Raw genomic sequence first — 19,250 nt, 5'->3', positions numbered from 1 at the left:
TCTTCCTAACATGGCGCCTCCTCACCCTGACTCATACTGACAGGAGGAACCACAGAGCTCTGTTAGGTTAAAGCTCATCTTCTGAAGTTGGGATATTTTTCCTCTAACAGGTTCCAGAGGAATCACCTCAAACCAGATGTTGGACTGGATTTTATTTCAATGTCATTTATGAATGTTAGAGCCTCATTTTTAACAGTGGAGCTATAAAGGTTGAAAAGGGTTATTATTTTGGAGAAAGTCTCATCAACATCAATATTTCCACTAAATAAGAGGCAAATTTTTTTTTTGTTTGATAGAGGAAAAGCCTTTCAGACTCTGAGCCTGTCGGCACCAAACTATTTTTTATTTAATTTTAAACAATTAATTAATTAATCGCGGTAGAAGCCATTTGTTTGTTAAATACTTAATGAAACATATATAGCCTACCATGTTTGATGTTTGTTGTAAATGACGTATACTAACAGACTAACGAGGTAATTAGTCCAAGTTTGTCGTTTATTGAACGTTCAGAAACTACAGCGGCTGTGATGAGCCAAGACAAAGAAAAACAACCTGAACAGGTGATCAACTTTAAACCACTCGCACATTTTTACTCTCCGTCTCTCTCTGTCATTTAAGCACACCCGTTGCCATGGCAACCTCCTGCGCTCCACAAGCCGACCAGAGATTACATTAAAAACATAACATTCAGTCCGTTACGATATCAGGTTTGCAGGCTTGATATTTATTTTTGCGATCATTAATAAGCCTCCCTGAACACAGCGGTGGTTGATTAGTTAATTTTAAACTCCTGCCCTGTTATTTTGGTAATGGAACCGAAACGCACAGAATTGCGCAACACCTTGTTGAAACAATAATCACTGAGATTATTATTGTTGTTGGGTCATTAATTTGAACACGTTTTGTTGATTTTTTTTGTTGTTCTTTAATAAAGTTATGAACGTTTTGATAAGCCAGTCAGAGGAGGACGTGCTGGTCTCAGCGTTCAGTTTGTCACCTAATGCCGAGATCGACTCAACGTTCCGCGACCGACGTGTTGCAGCTCTGCTCTAGCAAAGCACAAACAGTTCAGACACAATATAAAATAGGGAAATAAGTTATTTATTAACTGATTAAGTCGTGTTTCAGATAGTTCTTGAAAAACTAATCACTCACGGCTGCACAGTGAACCCGTTGCTTTTCTACAGCTGACAGCCGCTCCCATCTATTGCAGGTACTGCGTACCCCTGCTAAATCTTTTAGGGGTACGCGGTACCCTGCCGTACCCCCTTACTTTCACCCCTGCATGTATATATAAATATATATATACACACATAATACATAAACGTATATACATACGTATATGTATCTATATACATATCGATATCAATCCAAATATCTATCGATCTCTCTCTACATATTAACATATACGTATAATCAGTGATTCAAAATGGGTTTTAATTTTCCCATAATTTTTTTTGTTATTTCTCAACCTTATGTATGCAAATATGACAAATAATGTTTTGGAAATGTAAAGATGCCAGCCTCCCCGTTGCAACATTTTTTTTTTAAATGACATTTTTAATCGACCTGACTTAGAACGTTGTCATCACCATCTGACAAAAATAAATAATTTTTAATGACCCTATTAGTGATATTTTTACTCATTTTACAGACAAATGCTTCTCAAGAAACAAAAATAAATATTATTTTAAACAAAAAACAACAAAAAGTCCATCTGATGGAGTTGACACGGCATGACAGAGTTGACACAGAACTGAATGTGGTGACAAACTAGTGAGTAAAATGAAAAACTTGGTAGGTGAAGTAATGCAATTTATGTAAAATACATTAAAATGAATTAATTGCACATTTAAGTGATATTTGACAACAATTTCACTGAAAGAGTCAGAAAAACTCAGATGGAGTTGACATCTGAAGGAGTTGACAAAAAGCCAAACTACCTCAATTTATATGTTATTCTGAAGGAGGCCATGTTGTAGCTAATCAGGTCCGTGAAATCTTTATATTTTACCAAAATTAAGCTTTTATTCAACAAATTTCATAAAAGTTTTGTAAATTGTCAGGTATGGTGTTGACACATTATGGTTGTGACAAACAACTTAGGAATAAAAAGAAGAAAAAACTAAAGAATAACATAAGCTAACCAGAGCTAACTAGCCCTCCTAGCAAAGGAAGAGAAAGGAAGTGGTCATGGGGTCCTCAGAAGTTCTGGTGCCCCCCAATAATGCCTGATTGTTTACATTCTTTTCATGTCTGACGGTGTTGACAAAAACTAGGGACAAATTTCAACGGAGCTGGAAAATATCAAAAAATAATTTTTAATTCAATTTCTTGATACCTTTATAGTTATTTATATGACTACTTATACTTAATTGTCATAATATGTAATTTTAGTATTTCTTTAATTATTTTAAACTATTGTAATGTATTGAGTTCTGCTCCTGGACAAGGGCTTTGACGGGCATCATTCACCGACTACAATGTTTAAAATAAAAAAATATTCAGCAAATACCTGGAAAAAATACATTGTTGTGCTCACATGGCCCAGGTTAGTTTAGTCAGATATTTGAAAAAATAATATTTTGTGTATATTTTATTCAAATTTTGTGCTTCATCCATAGGACCTGTTTTGTCCCTATTCTCAAGAATCACATATATAATATCTACATATCGATCAATCTATATATCTATCGATCTCTCTCTCTACACACACACACACACACATATATATCCATCTATATAAATCTATATAGATAACTTCCATACCTACCTACCTACCAGTGGTGGAGAAAGTACTCAAAAAATTTACTTAAGTAAAAGTACAAATACACAGACAAAAATGTACTCAAGTAAAAGTAAAACTACCACATTAACATTTGTACTTAAGTAAAAAAGTACTGGCTTTTAAAAATACTTAAGTATTAAAAGTAAAAGTAAATGGATTACCTACTCGCTAATATCACTAAGTGTACCGATCGTATTTAATTTTAATACATTGGAAATGGGCCATTTTAATGAACAATGCCACAGATAAAGCATGTTTTTATTGTGTTTACTCTGTAACATAGTTTAGACTTAGATATGTAATTCTATCCATCAGAATTTCAGGGATGGAAACATCTTGTCTCCTGTCCAAACATAACATGAACTTCACTTTTTTTTTTGCCACTAGTGGCATTTATTTTTAAAGAAATCCAACAGAAAGGGGATGGAAAGAAGGTGGGTGGGGGAGGACAGGCAACCAAGGATCCAGTAGGTAGTCAAGACCACCTACCCAAGACCAAGTACAGACCAGCACCCCGCGCTACGTGACACAAAAAAATGAGCTTTTACGTATCAAAATTACTTCTCAAATTGATCTGAAAGATCCACATTCCCATAAAACACCTAGATATTAATTACTTGGAGCTGAAATAAATTTAATCAGTAAAGATCCGTCCAGAAGAATCGGATGTTCCTGAATATCATACCACTACATTGCACTTTGGTACCACAGTTGTCCCATATACGACACCTCACTCAACACCTCCACACAATAATTCAGCGCATGAGTGACAACTTTTTTTCATCGCAGATGCAACATGTGTGTCTCAGTCAGYACAGCTAGCTTTGCTAGCAWCACGTCCACGGAGCTTACCTTTCTTTAAGCTTTCCTTCCAAGTGACGCTAAAAGTTGGACAAAGTCCCCGTCTGTGAAAGCGAAGCCCTGCTGATTTTACATGTCGCCATATCGATTTATGCAGCGCTTTTATGTTACTGACGATCAGACAGACATCGCCTCCCGCTCAGAGGAAACCACTGCGCATGTCTGGAGCTCCGCGTGCGAGTAAAGGTGGAGGCGATGGGTGACAACAGACAAGTAAGTCACATTATTGCTCGGATTTCACTGCGCCACCTTAAGTCCCTGAACTTCACATTTGTAGAAACGTAGTGAAGTAGAAAGTACAGATACTTACTGTAAAATGTAGTGGAGTAAAAGTAGAAAGAACCCATTATTAAATCTACTTAAGTAAAGTACAGATACATGAAAATTGTACTTAAGTGAAGTAACAAGTACTTGTATTTCGTTACTTCCCACCACTGCTACCTACCTACCTATCACATTACATCATTATCATTTTATCATTATGCTACAGTTGCTCGTAATTTACACAAGATGGATGTGGAGATGGAATGAGCTGGTATCCTATCAAGCTATAAGAATGATAGAAAACTTGCAAGCTAAAAGCCTCAGACCTGCAGCCCACAGGCTGTTCTAGACACAGGCCAACAGAAGTGGCTCTTTGGCTCACTGATATGTTAAATGATGAAATATAGCTCTTTTTTTGTTTTAATTTCCCTGTAGGCAGCAATGTATTCACATATATGTACATTTACTATTATTGATACTTTAATTAAAGATGAATTGTACATGTTTATGTCACAATGACATGTTCTTACACCTCAGAAAGTATGTAGTTGCGCCCCTGATTCTGGTGACACAGTTATTACGAGAAAATGCTAGTCAGAAATTAAAAAGTGTCAGAAATGTTGGTGAAATGTTTGTTTTTGTAAGTTACTTTTTTTATTATTCATCACTGTGATGAAATCAATGCAGATCTGGCTTGTTAAAGAACACTTAAATCTCCATGTAGGTTCCCTGTCTGTTAGGTCTCAAAGCTGGTGAGCTCAGACAACATTCCTCAGGGCTTCCTACATGTCTAATTAGAAAAAAAAAAAAATTATATATATATATGAATATAATGTAAAAAAAAAAAATTTAAGTGAGTACTGTTATGGTTCTGTCACCATCTCCTTGATTTGTCACCCGGGTGCAAATCCCAGAAACCCTTTTACCTAAAATCTAAGCAGACCTACCGTGTTATCTTCCTAAAAGTACCTATGACAAAAGGTGAAGGAGGCTAGTAATGGGATTATTGGGAGGACGGATTACACCGGCAGCAGGCTGGGTGTTTGGGCCTCGGGGAAAGTCACTCAGAAAGAGTTATTAAAGGCAACACACGTCTATTGAATTATTCAGAGAGATGGGCCAAGCAGCGTCTCCGTCACCAGCTCCATGTTACACATTCACGGCTGTACGCACCCACCTTCACACGACCAATTTATCAGGTAGAACATGTCAGGTCGGGTCGAAGGCGTTTATCTATTGCCGCAATGTGAGATCAAAGTGAGGGAGCCGCCGTCCCCCAGGGAGGCAGCATATTGTCTGTATACCAGCTGCTTGTCCGCATTACAGAGCCGTCAGTATCACTACGTCGCTTAAAGCATGACTACACAAACATTCATAATTCATCACCGTGCCTTCTTTGAACGGCCAATATAAAAGACCTGCGAAATGGATGCAACTCCATTAGACAAGTCCGTGACTACATCAAATGCAAAACAAGGATTTTATTTCCCTCTTGGCTCATAATGTGGGGTGCATAAGCAGATGACTTTCACTTTTGTCACGCTCACGTATATCACTGCAAAGGAATATCATGGCCATACTGAGAAAAAAAAAAGTATGAGAATAAAGTCATAATACTGTGAGAATAAAACCATTATAATAAACTTATTTAATACAGTCATAATGCTATGATTGTATTTTTGTATTATTTTGGCTTTATTCTCATACAAGTTTATTTTCATACTTTTATTTTCTCCCATTGCTCCATCATATTCCACATGTCAATCCATAAATATTGCTTTCAGGCAGTTCAATTCTTGCAAGCTAAAGAGGCCCAACATGCACTTTTTAATTTTTCCACATTTTCTCAGATGCAAAATTATTCAGTAAAAAAAAAACAGGGTGGAGAAAGGAAGGGAAAAACAAAAGACGCAGATTAGATCATTAAAAATGATAACTTTTTTTTTTTTTTTTTTTTACTGAATCTGAGGATGCTCTAAAAAGGAAATGGCTTTCTACGTGAAGCATGTAGTCAGAAAGTGTGTGGTGCAACATTCAGTGCCTATAAAACGCTCTGGTGTCCTGATGCAAACCGACAAGGAGCTGCTCACGCTGCAGAAGCTGCTGTGACTCACAGAAGCATCTCAGCGTCTTAGTTGGAGGTGTGAGTGATTTGTGTGGACAGAGGGTCTACACGTGCAAAATGCCACACTTGTCAACCTGTGCAACACACGCCTTGATTAAAAAATAAGGATGCAGGGCGCATCACAACATCAACTCCTTTTACCGACATGTTTTCCAACCCTCTAATTCGTGGAAGTTGTAATGTAAACCGTAAAACCACACGTTTCCCACTGCCTGATGGGGACAGGATGAGGTGAAGACGGGGCTGGGTGCATTCAGCGCGCCTTTCAATAAAGGCATTGATTTCCAATCACTTAAGTTTGATGAGCCGAGTCCCTAATTACATGCTGATGAAACACTGACCCACTTATTGAGGAGGTCAGAGCGGCCATGAAAGCCTGAGTCCAACAAAACCTCAGAAGCTGCTTAAAAGGAAAGAAAAAGGACAAAGTGCACATATTCTGTAATGGTTTGAGCTGCAGGTACTTAGTGTAGTGCTGTGCTAAAATATTGTTTTTGTTGTTCATTTCCACGTCAATTTTATTTGGTTTGGTATTAATTTAGACTGAACATGTTACTTAAAGAAGTGGCTAATGTTCCCATGGTAACTCCAGAGGAGCTGCAGACATCAGCAGCTAATGTCGTTTTTGACATGGCAGCTATTAATAATGAAACCCTCAAACATCAGAGTGCTGTAAAAAGAAAATCTAAACAAGTTTGCAGTTCCCCACAGGCCAGGCTTTTAGACACAGCGAACATGCGGAAGAAGTTGCTCTGATCGAATCAGAGCGAAACTGAATTTCCTGGCCTACGTGCGAACCGCTATGTGGTGCAAATCACCGCCACCGCAGAGAAAGGTGGTTCTACGAATCACAGGCTCCTAAGGGCTGAATGTAAAGGGATCACAGCACTTCACAGATTTCTATTTTTTGACTTCCTCTTCATTGCTATGTACAACTGTGTGCTGATCGCCCACATAAAACCCAGTAGGGCGTTAAAGTTTGTGGTTGTAAGTGATGAAAATTGAAAATAAATGAATAATGGTCAACATTTGAGTAATTAGGATGTTGACTCAAGATATCCTCTTAAATATGCAGCAGGTAACTTCAATAAAAAGTAGTTTTTTTTTTTACATATTTGTTAATAGAATCACCATGTTGAGACAGAAAAATAATCTGTGAAAAAATTGAGCTCTTCTACCTTCTCCATGTGGTTCCACTGCTAACTGCAGAAATACACCTCTCCCTGTCTAAGCACGGTCAATCACCCTCATGTACGGACTGCTCACACCCCACCCTTACTGTAATAGTGAATGTTCATGCTAGTTAGCATCATTAAACAGAATAAACTGTTTTCCTGTCATGGTAAGAAAACCGTCAATCTTCAGCAATGTGATAGAAAAATCACTATGCTGATTGACAGCGCTAAGACCCTCCTCTTGGCTCTGATTGACTGTTTCTGACCAGGCGAGGTGCATTTCTAAAGGTGTAGTTCCTTTAAATCAAGACTAAAAACTCACCTGCTTAGAGTTGCTGTTGAAACATTATAAATCATTATAAAACATTTTGATGTATAACGATGAAACTTGACAATCATTGACTGTGTTCTTTGACTTTGTATTTTTGTGTATGTTTTTATGACATAGAGCACTTTGAACTGCCATGTTGCTGAAATATGCTATACTGATAAACTTGATTGATTCTGCAGATGGCAGTAGATTTGAGCAGAGGGGCTCAGTCTCGTCTCATACTGTCAGAACATAGTAAGTTTTAACAAATATGTAAAAAAAAAAAAAATATATATATATATATATATATATATATATAAAGCTACATGGTGCAGCTTTAATTTTAAACTGTGCAGACAGACGGCAGACCTCTACTGCATAACTGATTGTGAAACAGGGAGGAAAACCTGCTGTTGCCTTTAAACTTGGATGTTTTCCCATACAGAGTTTCAGCTGCTCAGTCAGTAGCCTCCTTTATTGCTTTTTTTTTTAAAGTTGTTTTTTTATTTCTCTGTTCTCTAAATAGAATTACTTTTTGACCCGTCTGACCCGCAGGCAGGGAAGCGTTCCTTTATTTTTTGGAAGCGGGGGTATTTTTCACAGTGTGCGCTCCTGTACAGGCTTCCTGTACCTTATCTTGACTGATGAGCTCCTGGTAAGGGATGTGAGCAGGCAGGTACGTGTGCAGCAGGGCGCAGAAAGCCAGGCCGTCGCTCCAGCTGCTGCTGAAGTTGGTCACATCGATATTCTGTTGACAGAGAAAAGTATTTATTTATTATTCATCATTAATTACCAGCAGGAGGAGAGGGAAAGCCACAAGATCGCAGGATGAAGTCACAGACAGTAATTACGGTGACCTTAAAGCATCCATAACTTGGGCGAGCGAGCGAGCGATATGAAGAGCCCATGAAAAAGCCATTAAGTCAAAGAACCACAGAAAACAACATGACAATTAAGATCTAATGCCATTACGTCTCACTCTGGGTTTTTCCAGACTCCATTTAAGGCGGCTAGTGTTTCCATCAGCGGCGGGTAAGAGGATCTTCGTAGATTTGCCGTCAATGAGGTCTCTGATCTGCCCTCTGGGTGAGGAACGTGCTCAGCGGCACGTCCAGCTCCTCCTGTTTTTGTTTGTGGGATTCGCGCAGAAATGTCACCTCGCACACGACGCATTCAGTGTATTCTGGGCCTGAAAAGTCTTGAAGAGTTCGAAGGAAAGACTTCCTGCGGGCCATTGTTTAGGGGTTGCACACTCCCCGTTGGATAGATAAGTTATTTACGGGGTCTTCCTGTTTCATCCCTCTCATGAGCTTTTGGAAACCATGCAGCTGAGGAGGCCCTCCTTCCTTACATTCCAGAAACCACTTTGTCGCCAAATACAACATCTCGGTTTTATGGCGTCCGCTCGTCACACTTAGCACAAAAGAAAACCTACAAGTGCAGAAATGTCAAATTTGTAGGAGAAAAGTCAGGAAAAAAGTGTCGCACATGCAAGAAACAGAAAAAAACCCTCAATTCTACTGAATCTGCTGTGGATATGTGCGGCCCAACCCAACCTGGGCGCCAAGATTTGTTTGTGCCCCAGAAGAAACAAGAGCCTTGTTTTCACAACTCAAAAAAAAGAAAAAAAGAAGCACAAAACAATTGGACTTGCTGTACCAGAAGATATGTTTTTGGGGCGAAAGCAGCACAATAAATATCTCAGAGTCCATCTGTTGCGTCTTGCACCACAGAGAATTGACTCCAGAGATTTGCTAACGACGTGCCACGCTGCCTCGTGTTTGTTTACCGTTGCTCCCGGCCAGTGGTCTTCAATCCTGGCCCCGCGGACAGCAGCGCTGCGGATTTTCATTCTGCAAATCTAATCAGTGACTGATCCATATATGTGACGCCAGGTGAATGCAATTAACTGCCTGACGGGATAGAAAAACAGCACAACTCTGAGACCCAGGGACAAAAATTTTAAATCACCCGGTCACCGCAATAATGAATATCCCTTGAGCTCTGGGTGGGGGAGGGGGCATTTCTGGCTGCCTTCATTTGTCTGGATGCCTGTTAGCATAGTCATTAAACCAGACGCACTCTCCAGGTTGAGGAGGGAAATTCAGTGAAAGGAAGTGAAACATGTAATGGTGCTGATGATGTGATCACTGCAGGTCGCTGATGTGTAAATATGTCTTTGGCTAAATGTAGAAAACGAGCAGAGCACCTTTCACAGGAAAGAAACAGCAATGTTTACAAAGATAGAGAATGAAAGTTTAAAAATGACTTAATAAAAATATAAAAAAATTCTAGATAATTAATACATTTTTGTACTTTTCTTGGATTTGTACTGCTTTTAAAAGCCGCCCGAGCGCCTAAAAACAAAAACCATCCAGCTGTTTTTTTATTTGGTATTATGTTAACATGTTCCGTTGTCTGGAAGACGAGCCATTTCGAAAACATCCTGACTGTTAAGTCCCACTGTGCCGTTACCTAGCAACCCAAGCGGAGCTCCAGCACGTTTGGTCAGCTGATTTTACCGCTGGCTGTTCAATGGCTGCTGGGAAAGATAAGTGTTTTGCTGTTGACTTACTGTCCTGAAACTATTTGCTGCATTCCTGTTGGCTGTGCAGGAGGAACTGCTGATGCTTTTCAAAGATATACGGTTGCATAATTGTGCATGTGTTTGCAGCCATTTTCACATGCGAGTGTAAATGTCGAGTCTGGGGGCATGGCCAATAGCAAATGACTTGGATTTAAAGTAACAAGAGACTCTTAAACATCTCATTCTGAAATGAGCTTAAACCAGGCAGAACTGACCAGACTAAAGTCTGATTATCCAAGAAAGATTGTTTTATATAGGCCACAGACCTATTCTAACCTGTTCAAGGAAACATAAATACAGAGGGTTAAAGTTGAGCCCAGAAGGTTAAATTTGGGATTTTAATATGAACTCTGAAAAGAGGAAGAACGAGTGCAAAGACATGAAAACAGGAGTGAAGTGAGCTCGTCTGTTAGGAGCTTCCGCTGCAGCGTTTGGACCGGCTGAGCGGGTCAGTAACTTTTTTTGTTGATGCATCTGAAAAGCTGTTTACAGAAGTCTAGACAACAGGAAATAAAAGCATAAATAAATATCTGTCTCCAGTTCCTGCTTTGACACCAGCTTTCTGAGTTTAACATTTTCAGTTCCTATAAGTGGAAGTACAGGTTTTTGATCTTTTAAAGCGCATGTGTCAAACTTACGGCACAGGGGCCAAATCATGCCCGCCGTGGCTTTTCATGTGGTCCTCTAGACTCCAGATGCATAAATAAAACCTACAAGATAACAGTTCTTTGTTTATATTTTCTTAATCTAATCAAAGCAGCTTTTATCTGCTGCAAAATCACACCAATCAGTCCCTCAAGTTTTTCTGTGATTCTGCATTCGCCGAGATTTACGCAAAGTCAACAGCACTTTTTTTTTGTGCTAATGCAAAACTGAGTTTGTTGCAAATTTTCCTCAAAAATTGTCAAAAACATTGGCTTTAAGTACCAGATGCTAATATTTATTATTTCTTCTAAGTGAAGCTGCCTCAGCCTTACTTCACATCAAGCTGTAAGTTGTGATCGATGCACAGTGCAAAGAAAAGTCATTATTACCGCTGTTCATAAGCTCAAATATTCCAAAATTTCTTGCAAATATTTCTAAAATAGCTACACAAATCGGTGACTTTCCACAAAATCCTGGAGGGTCTGATCAGTTTAAAACATGTTCAGTGTTTTCCGGTGCATCTATTAATCCAGGTTCAAATATAACGTACTGCGCCAAATTAGGTGGTGGTAATTCCCCCAATGATTAACAGTATTAATATCAGTATGTGGGCGTTACCATGGCGACATCAGCATCATCACATTACGGACTGGGGTTTCGCTTCTACAACATACAGTATGAGTTGGAAATGTGCTCAGTGAGTTCAGGTCCTCAGCTGGAGGACAGACCTGAGCAGTGATGTCCACTCACATTCCTCTCCCTCTCACAGCTGGTTCAGCAGCACTGAGCGTGGGTGAAGCATGCGTAAACTCACACGCGCACACACACACACACACACACACACACACACACACACACACACACACACACACACACACACACACACACACACACACACATCACACTGGGGGAAACAGTAGGGGGTTAGTCACACTCCAAGCCCAAAGCGGACAGAAATAGTCCCTGATCGGGGGGCTTCTGAGGACAATTTGTGTGAGACAGCCTTTCCAGGTGTCAGGTACCATTACGAGAGCCAATCGTAATGGTAGGCATGTTTGAATTCGGGGAAGAGGTCACGGCGCAGGGAGGGGCGGCTGTTGGAGTCGGCATGGGGAGAGAGACATGAATGCTAAAACAGCAGAGGACAACAACAGGTCTCTGGGAGAGGGATCAGAAAAGCAAACACAGCATCAAGCGACAGGAAGCGTCTCGCCCGGCACAAAAAGCCAGAGCCGACGCTTTCAGAGAGAGAGAGAGGGAGAGAGAGAGAGGCTGGACAGAGAGGACAGAACATTTTGTTGGACTAAGTCTGATTCAGCATGTCAGCACATGGACAGCTGATCACTCTACACAACTTTCTCTTTAAAAAGGTTGCAGTTCAGTGAAGTTAAAAAAAGCATCAGGGATTCACAGATTACTTTCCTGTTTGATTTTTAAGTATTTTGCTTAGCTCATTGCACAATTAAATTACAGATCAAAGGTATTAAGAAATAAACGAATGGTGAAAGTCCAGTGGGTTTAACATAAAGCCTCCACTCAAACAGTATAGAAAACATTATATAATCCAACTATACAATCCTTCATCAGCTGATCATAAGTTCATGAAGTACAGTCATATTGAAAAAAATAAAAACACATGAGTGTGATGAACCAGTGACCTGTTCATAATGCTCCCAGTGCTGGAGACAGACATGAGCCTTCCTGTTATCCTGAGCCTTCCTGTTATCCTGCAAAGATTCAGCCGGTATAGAAAATGGATGAGTGAGTTTTGCTGTGTTGCCTATGCTGTAAATGACCCTCTCATTTTGAAAGAGACAAATGTAATGTTTATGTCTATATATAACAGCTGCTCACTGCAAAAACACAAAATCTATCTCACCAAGTATTTTGTCTAGTTTCTAGTCCAAACATCTTAGTAAACTTGAATTAAGCAAGATAAAGGAGCTTGTTTCGAGTCAATATTCTTTAATATTTTTTAAAAGTACTAGTTCCACTGAGGTCATTTCACGTATACATTTTCCCTGATGTACAAGTGAAATAACCTGCCAGTGAAACCACTTTTTCATCAACATGATGAATTATTGACTTAAAACAAGCTCCTTCATACTGCAGAAAAGGTTCTTGTAAGTTAGTTTTGTCTCATTTCAAGTATTCTAGAAACTAGACAAAAATACTGTGATAAATGTAATACAGTGTATTTTTTGGCAGTACATTAATTCTTCTATTGCCAAACCAAGTCAGCTGACTCCTTTCAACGTGTTGCACCAGCAGCTCCACTTGAATAATCTCTCTATCTGAGCACAGGCCATCGAGAGAGGAAGCTTCTATCTAGCAGCTTGTTCTTTCACTCCTGATCCAGACCTCATGACCAAAGGTAGAGCTCTTCACTACTGCAGGCTGCAGCAGGGTCACATTACCAACGAGACATCAACGCCCAGTAATCACTTTCTGCTGTGACTAGAGAAGAGCAACTCAATCCTGAGGGAACAGGTTCCCTTCCTCTGTTTGAGAACTATGGAGGAAAACCTTAGCATTGACGAGAAGAGCATGTCAACTCCATTCTCTGCAGCAGAAAAACAAGGCCAGAGTGACAACACTGTTCACTGCAGGCAACCGAACAAAGTCAACAAACATGACCGGGCAAAATCTGAACTGCTTCTGCTGCAGGGATGTCATGATAAAAAGGAGTTTGTTCAATTCTCTGATTATTTGCCACTCAATTAAAAACGTGATTGTGACGAATTAGCACAACCTCAATTTATGACTTACCTTTAGAGAGGATTAAGAGAATGCTATTGCCCTATAATGGAGTAAAATGAATAGTATATAGTGCCAGCAGATACACCACGAAAACACAAAATATTACCAAATAGTTTCTGTTTTCTAGTGCTAATATCGTAGTACACTTGGAATAAGACAAAAGTAACTTACAAGTAACTTTTCAGCAACATATAGTAGCTAATTTTAAGTCAATAATTTCTTAACATTAATAAAACAGTAGTAGTTCCACTTTTTTCTATTCATAATATCTTGGTGGAAGTGAAACAAACTGTCACCGTTTTGTTTTTGTAGTGTAGCAGCTGACTTTAAACACCGTCCTGGTATTTTTCAGTCTGTATTCCTTTGCTTGTTTTTATTATTATATGCAAAACAACCTCTGCTTTACAAAGATGGAGACAAGCACATAGTTTATGCATAAAACTGAAATATATTCTAGATTTTCTTCCCATCATTTTCACATTGGATCGTTGCAGTTTAATACAGGAAACTAATTGTGGAGGGAATTGCAGAAGCAACACTTGGTCATATCTAGTGCGGTCTTTATCTACTGAATGCTGCAGATATTTTTAAAATGACATTCATGAATAGGTTGGACCTCCACCACACACACACACGCACACGCGCACACACACACAAACACACACACAAACACACACAGAGGTTTAGCCTCTGCAGCCGCACGTAGATGCCACTGGTCTTATGACCAGCCAACTACTGCTGTCATGCTTTAATGCCCCTTGACACTCCAATGTCAACAAGTCACTGTTGCAACACTGAACTTCTTACTCACAGGAGAAGTAAGACGGAAGAAAATGACTTTGCAACATGCATTCTGCAAAAACAAATAAAAAAAAAGATGTGTTTGTTGTAAAAACTCTTTTTGGAGATGTGCAGGAGTTGATTATTAAAAAAATTACAATTTTACACAGGGGCATCACATGACTCTCCACCAGTTTGGACTCAGCCTGTTAAGTCTTAACTGTGATGAGCAAATATAAAATTAACGGTTTGATTTTACAACTTGTTGTGGGGGTCAGTGTGACCTTGGCCCCAAGGTCATCGAAGCTGAAGCAGCAGCTCTCCCCTCTCACAGTCGGCAGACTAAATTCACAGCCCACCTTTAGCCGGCACAGCAGGAACGCACCAAACTGACCAGAGCAGAGCGGTCTCAGAAAAACAAGTTGGGTGCAAAACATATTTACTGTCAATAAAGCTGTCTTAGCTGAACTCTTCCAGTGCTAAAGATAATCTCTGGTCGTGATGATTGGTGATCTGTGGTTGTTCAGTTTGAGACGTGGGCTACAATTTAAAGTTCCCAGGACTCAAGAGGACAAACCACAAATACTGAATATTTTCTGGGAACATCTTGCAGACGCCGAGTCTGATTCTTGTCAACTTTTGCCTAACCATGAGAGCCTCTAGTGCCGTTTCCTTCCCTCCTCCTCTTCTCTATTTTTTTACTCTAATAGTAAAATAAAATAAAAATAAATCGCTGTAACATTCTATTTATTTATAGACTAACCTGCAGAGAGTTCAGATTGGATGAACTGCAGGATGAAAACCTGAGCGAAATCTTGTTGTGCTGCAACACAAAACGTGATGAATGTGTACAGTTTTGGTAGTTGGAGCAGAAATCGAAATGAAAGGGCAAACTTCCTTCGTTTTCTCAGCCAAATAACTCCAAACTTTTAAGGAGTTTCGTGAACATCTTGGATTCCACTGACCTTTCTAAATATTGCATCGCCTCATCTGGTTAAAAAGAGACAAAGAGAACATTCTAACAAAATGTCAATGTTCTCCAAATGAGGCTTCTCAGCATTTCCTTCCTGTGTTATATAAAGTCTATTTAACTCTGGCTTTTAGGTGCATTACATCACCTCTTCACACAACAACTCTGAAGTAAAAAAAAAAAAGGCTCCATATGTTTTCCTGTAGTCCAGACAGTTTCGACATGACATCATTTGGATTTATGATTGAGATTCTTTGCTCCTTTTTTACAATAAACCTAATAATATAATAATAAAAAGCTTTTGGGGGGGAGAAACAAAGTTTTTTATTCCGTTTCAAGGAAACGGAATAAAAAAACTAATGAATAGATGAATGTAGAGTAAAGCGGCGGCTCTAAATGTCCCTCCTTCGTCATTAGAACTGTAACGTCGACTCTTTGAACTTCTATCCTCTTCCTGTCCTCGATGTCTGACCTCCATACCCCACTCTCCCAGGGGTCCGTTCCGCTTCTTCAATGGCTTTTGTGTGAGCCTGTGTGCGTGTGTGTGTGTGTGCGTGTGTGTGTGTGTGCGTGTGTGCGTACGTGTGTGTGTTTCCCAGATGAGGCCGGATAGGCTCTGCTCTTTCAGGCCCAGCTGAGCTGAATGTTCAGAGGCTTTTCTCATTGTTCCCATCTTGAGAAAACAGCACATTTATTTTTGTTTGGCTTCTATGGTTAATTGAGAAAAAAAATGTATAAAGTGTCCGGAGCTGTCCTAAATTAAGACATCACAGAGCATGATAAATATACAGTGCAAGGCTTGACCGTGTTCCCAACTAGGCAAATGTTCAGGAAAGCTTCTGCATCTAAACAGTGACACACACACACAAAAAAAGCAAAAAATACTTTAGAATTACAAGTTAACATCTTGGTTTTTGACCTTCCAGATCCAGTTTTTAGCACTGAGACCTCTTAAACGTCCAACACGTCTGTGATGAGCAGTTTTGAAGTTTTAGCTTTAAGAATGTGGCTTAAAAAATTAAGTGGATTAATTGTGATAAATCAATTATTTACATACTTGTCAACTAATTCAGAAAATTATTCATCAGTAACTGAAATATACAGACTTAAGAAAAGGTAATTTGCTAAAGTAAACAAACACATTCTGAGCAGTAATTAAGCCAAAACTTTACAAAAAAACAAACACATAAATTTAATATTTCAGATAAAAAAATATGCTTGTCGGTATATGTTTTACTCCAAACTTTTCAAGTTCCACCCGCTTCAGATTTACCAGAGGAATGCCAAGTTATTGGATTTTAGGAAATACAATGTTTATTTTCTTATTTAAAAAAAAAAAAAAAGAACAGAATTTTTTTTATTTGCATGTTTAATGTATGTTTAATATTTTAAAAAGCTAAAGTGGTAAAATGAAAAATCTTTATCAATCCATTTTTTTTATCTGATTGTCAGAATAATCAATAGCTTAATCGATGGTTCTCACTCACTTCCTTCCACAGAACCTCTGAAAATTGGCAGAAAAGAAACGGAAAGAGATGAAACCAAGACTCTGGATGAATAAAAAATCTAATTCAGATCCAGTTTAATCGAGGCTGACATGCATTAGAAAAAATGACAACTGACCTCTTGGGAACCCGAAGTTATTGTTAAAGTCTCGACGGCCACAGAAAAAGCCGCGGCGGGCTGCATTTGGATCGCGGACCGACAGTTTGACACACATGATGTAGACAAAATTCAGCCCCAAATCGTGGCTATAAATAGACGCATCATCGAATGGCTACATGTCTAAATCCACTCTCAGCTTTCAACAAAAACATAAGACTACAGAAAACATTTCCAACAACGTGACACCAAAATAAAACAAATGGCAGTAAACTCTCCAGGTGTGTGCGGTCAATGTAGTTTGTTTTTTTTTTTTGTTCAAGAAAAAGAAAGTTGAACTTACAGATGACCAAAAATAATGGCCTTGGGAAGTTTCTTATTTTTCCACACAGTCCTTCAAGGACACATTTTACAATCCGCCTTGAAACACAGTGCGACAGCGCTGCGTGCTTCATGTGTTTAGTGCAAAGCTGACGTGCACAGCGTCCCTTGTGGATACTAATTTCCTGTGAGAGGTCGTTCGAGTCTCTCCCACAGGGCAGAGTCAATCAGAGGCCCTTGCTAATCGATCTGTGCTTCCCAGAATCCTGACGGCCGAGGTGACGGAGCCGGTCTGGGCTCACATCTCACCGTCCCCCCGAGAGTTCAGCTCAGGCCTTCACCTGCTTCCAGCAGCGCCGTGTTTTTTTAGGGTACGGAGGCAGACGGTGGACAAATATGTTGCTCTGCGAAACACCATGTCCCCCCCATGATGTCTTCTCCATGGTGATGGCATGCTCTGTAACGCTGAACTTGTCTTTGTGCATGTGCAGGATCTGACTGGCTGTGTTTGGCGTTAAGCTATTGTGTAATAATTAATTTGTGATCAAATCGAATGCTGGGAAAACAATCCTGTCGAAGAGATGTATATTCATTTAAAATAATTTCTATAAATTCAAATTGGGATTATGTTAATTATAAAATCAGTTTAAGGCCAATTTTCCAGAGAAAATCAAAAGGAACATGAAAACTAAAAGAAAGATGTTTGCAAACGTTTATCTAAGCTGATTAAAGGTTTAACTTTATCAACATTTCTGATCTCCCTGGGGGTTTACAGAGAAATGTTGCTTAATATGATGTTGAGTTATTATATCAAAGGTAAATCTGGGTTTTCAAGTTTGGGAAATAGGAGGAACGTTCACTGTGACTGAACAGATAAAAGTGATTAAAAGACGTTTCACATGGTCAGAAATCAGGAGTTTGGTCTGATCTTCGATGGTTGGATGGTTTCCGTCTGTGGATAAACCAATCCGGTCCCTGAGTCATGCTGAGCCAGTGGAAGTGTGAGGAAAAAACAACATGAGGCTTTTTTTAAAGTTCCTTTGAACTAAAAAAAACCTAGATGAAAATACAAAACCTGCAGTTTAATCTGATTCGACTTGTTTTTCTAAAATTCAGTGTTATAAAATTAGGATTAATTTAGCTTCAAAGACACAATGTCATGTATTAAACACATTAACAGCTTCTGATTGTGAGACTTTAGGATAGATATACAGTGAGTATTAACAGAATTCACTCATTTAAGTGGTTTACTAATTTTACTTATTTTACAAGTCAGTCATGATCAACAAAATTATTTGGGTTTTTTTGCCAAAAAAAATGGCAAAAAGGAAGCTTTTAGTGTCAAAGTGAAAACTTGTCTCTACAAATGAATTACAGCCAAATAAAAATATTTACCATACTTTATTTTATTTCATTTATTTATTTGGTCAAAAAAGAAAAATTCTGCTGATTACGATTGATTTGCTATAAAATAAAACATCAACCACAAAAGGCTAAAAGTTTCTCAGTAAGAGTCATAAACAGGCATTTTCATGTTAATGGAAGATGGAAGGAAAAAGCATGTGAAAGGTCAAATTTAAGATGTTCATATGTACACGCACACACACACACACACACACACACACACACACACACGCACACACACACGCACACACACACACACACACACACACACACACGCACACACACAGTGTTTCTTTACATTTTTCTCAAACGTTCATCCATCAGAGCCGTCGTCACGTGTAGAAAACATGATGACACCAGACCGTAAACACACACCCGAGCCTCCGCACACCCGAGCCGAGACCAGAGTGACTGACGTTTCCCTTTTGTAGATGAGCAACGAGAGCCTAACCTAATATTAAAATCATCATAACTGAGCAAAGCGAAGGGTTGTTACAACACATCACACAGCCCTCTCCTGGTGATGATTACACAGACTCTCCCTTTTATTGATTTCAGAAAATAAAGCACAGAATGACATCAGGCTTTCTGTCCAGCTACAATCACACAGATTTATTTTACCCTCAGCTACTATAAACCATCAAATAATCTCTCATAA

At 39.2% G+C, this 19,250-nt stretch overlaps 1 protein-coding gene across 6 annotated transcripts in view; it reads right to left on the bottom strand.

The window, feature by feature from the left end:
- The window catches only part of specc1 (sperm antigen with calponin homology and coiled-coil domains 1), a 91,478-nt gene that overhangs the window by 8,063 nt on the left and 64,165 nt on the right, over positions 1–19,250 (bottom strand). For all 6 annotated transcript variants that reach the window (XM_017308625.1, XM_008428054.2, XM_008428055.1 and 3 more), the window contains one exon: positions 8,155–8,271. In XM_017308625.1, coding sequence (XP_017164114.1) covers positions 8,155–8,271 — 117 coding nt within the window. The remainder of the gene's footprint in view (positions 1–8,154; positions 8,272–19,250) is intronic.

This window comes from Poecilia reticulata, linkage group LG14, assembly GCF_000633615.1.
Source record: "Poecilia reticulata strain Guanapo linkage group LG14, Guppy_female_1.0+MT, whole genome shotgun sequence".
In the NCBI taxonomy this organism is placed as follows: Eukaryota; Metazoa; Chordata; class Actinopteri; order Cyprinodontiformes; family Poeciliidae; genus Poecilia; species Poecilia reticulata.
The sequence above is the reverse complement of the archived record's forward strand: the minus strand, read 5'-3'. Positions and strand labels throughout refer to the sequence as shown.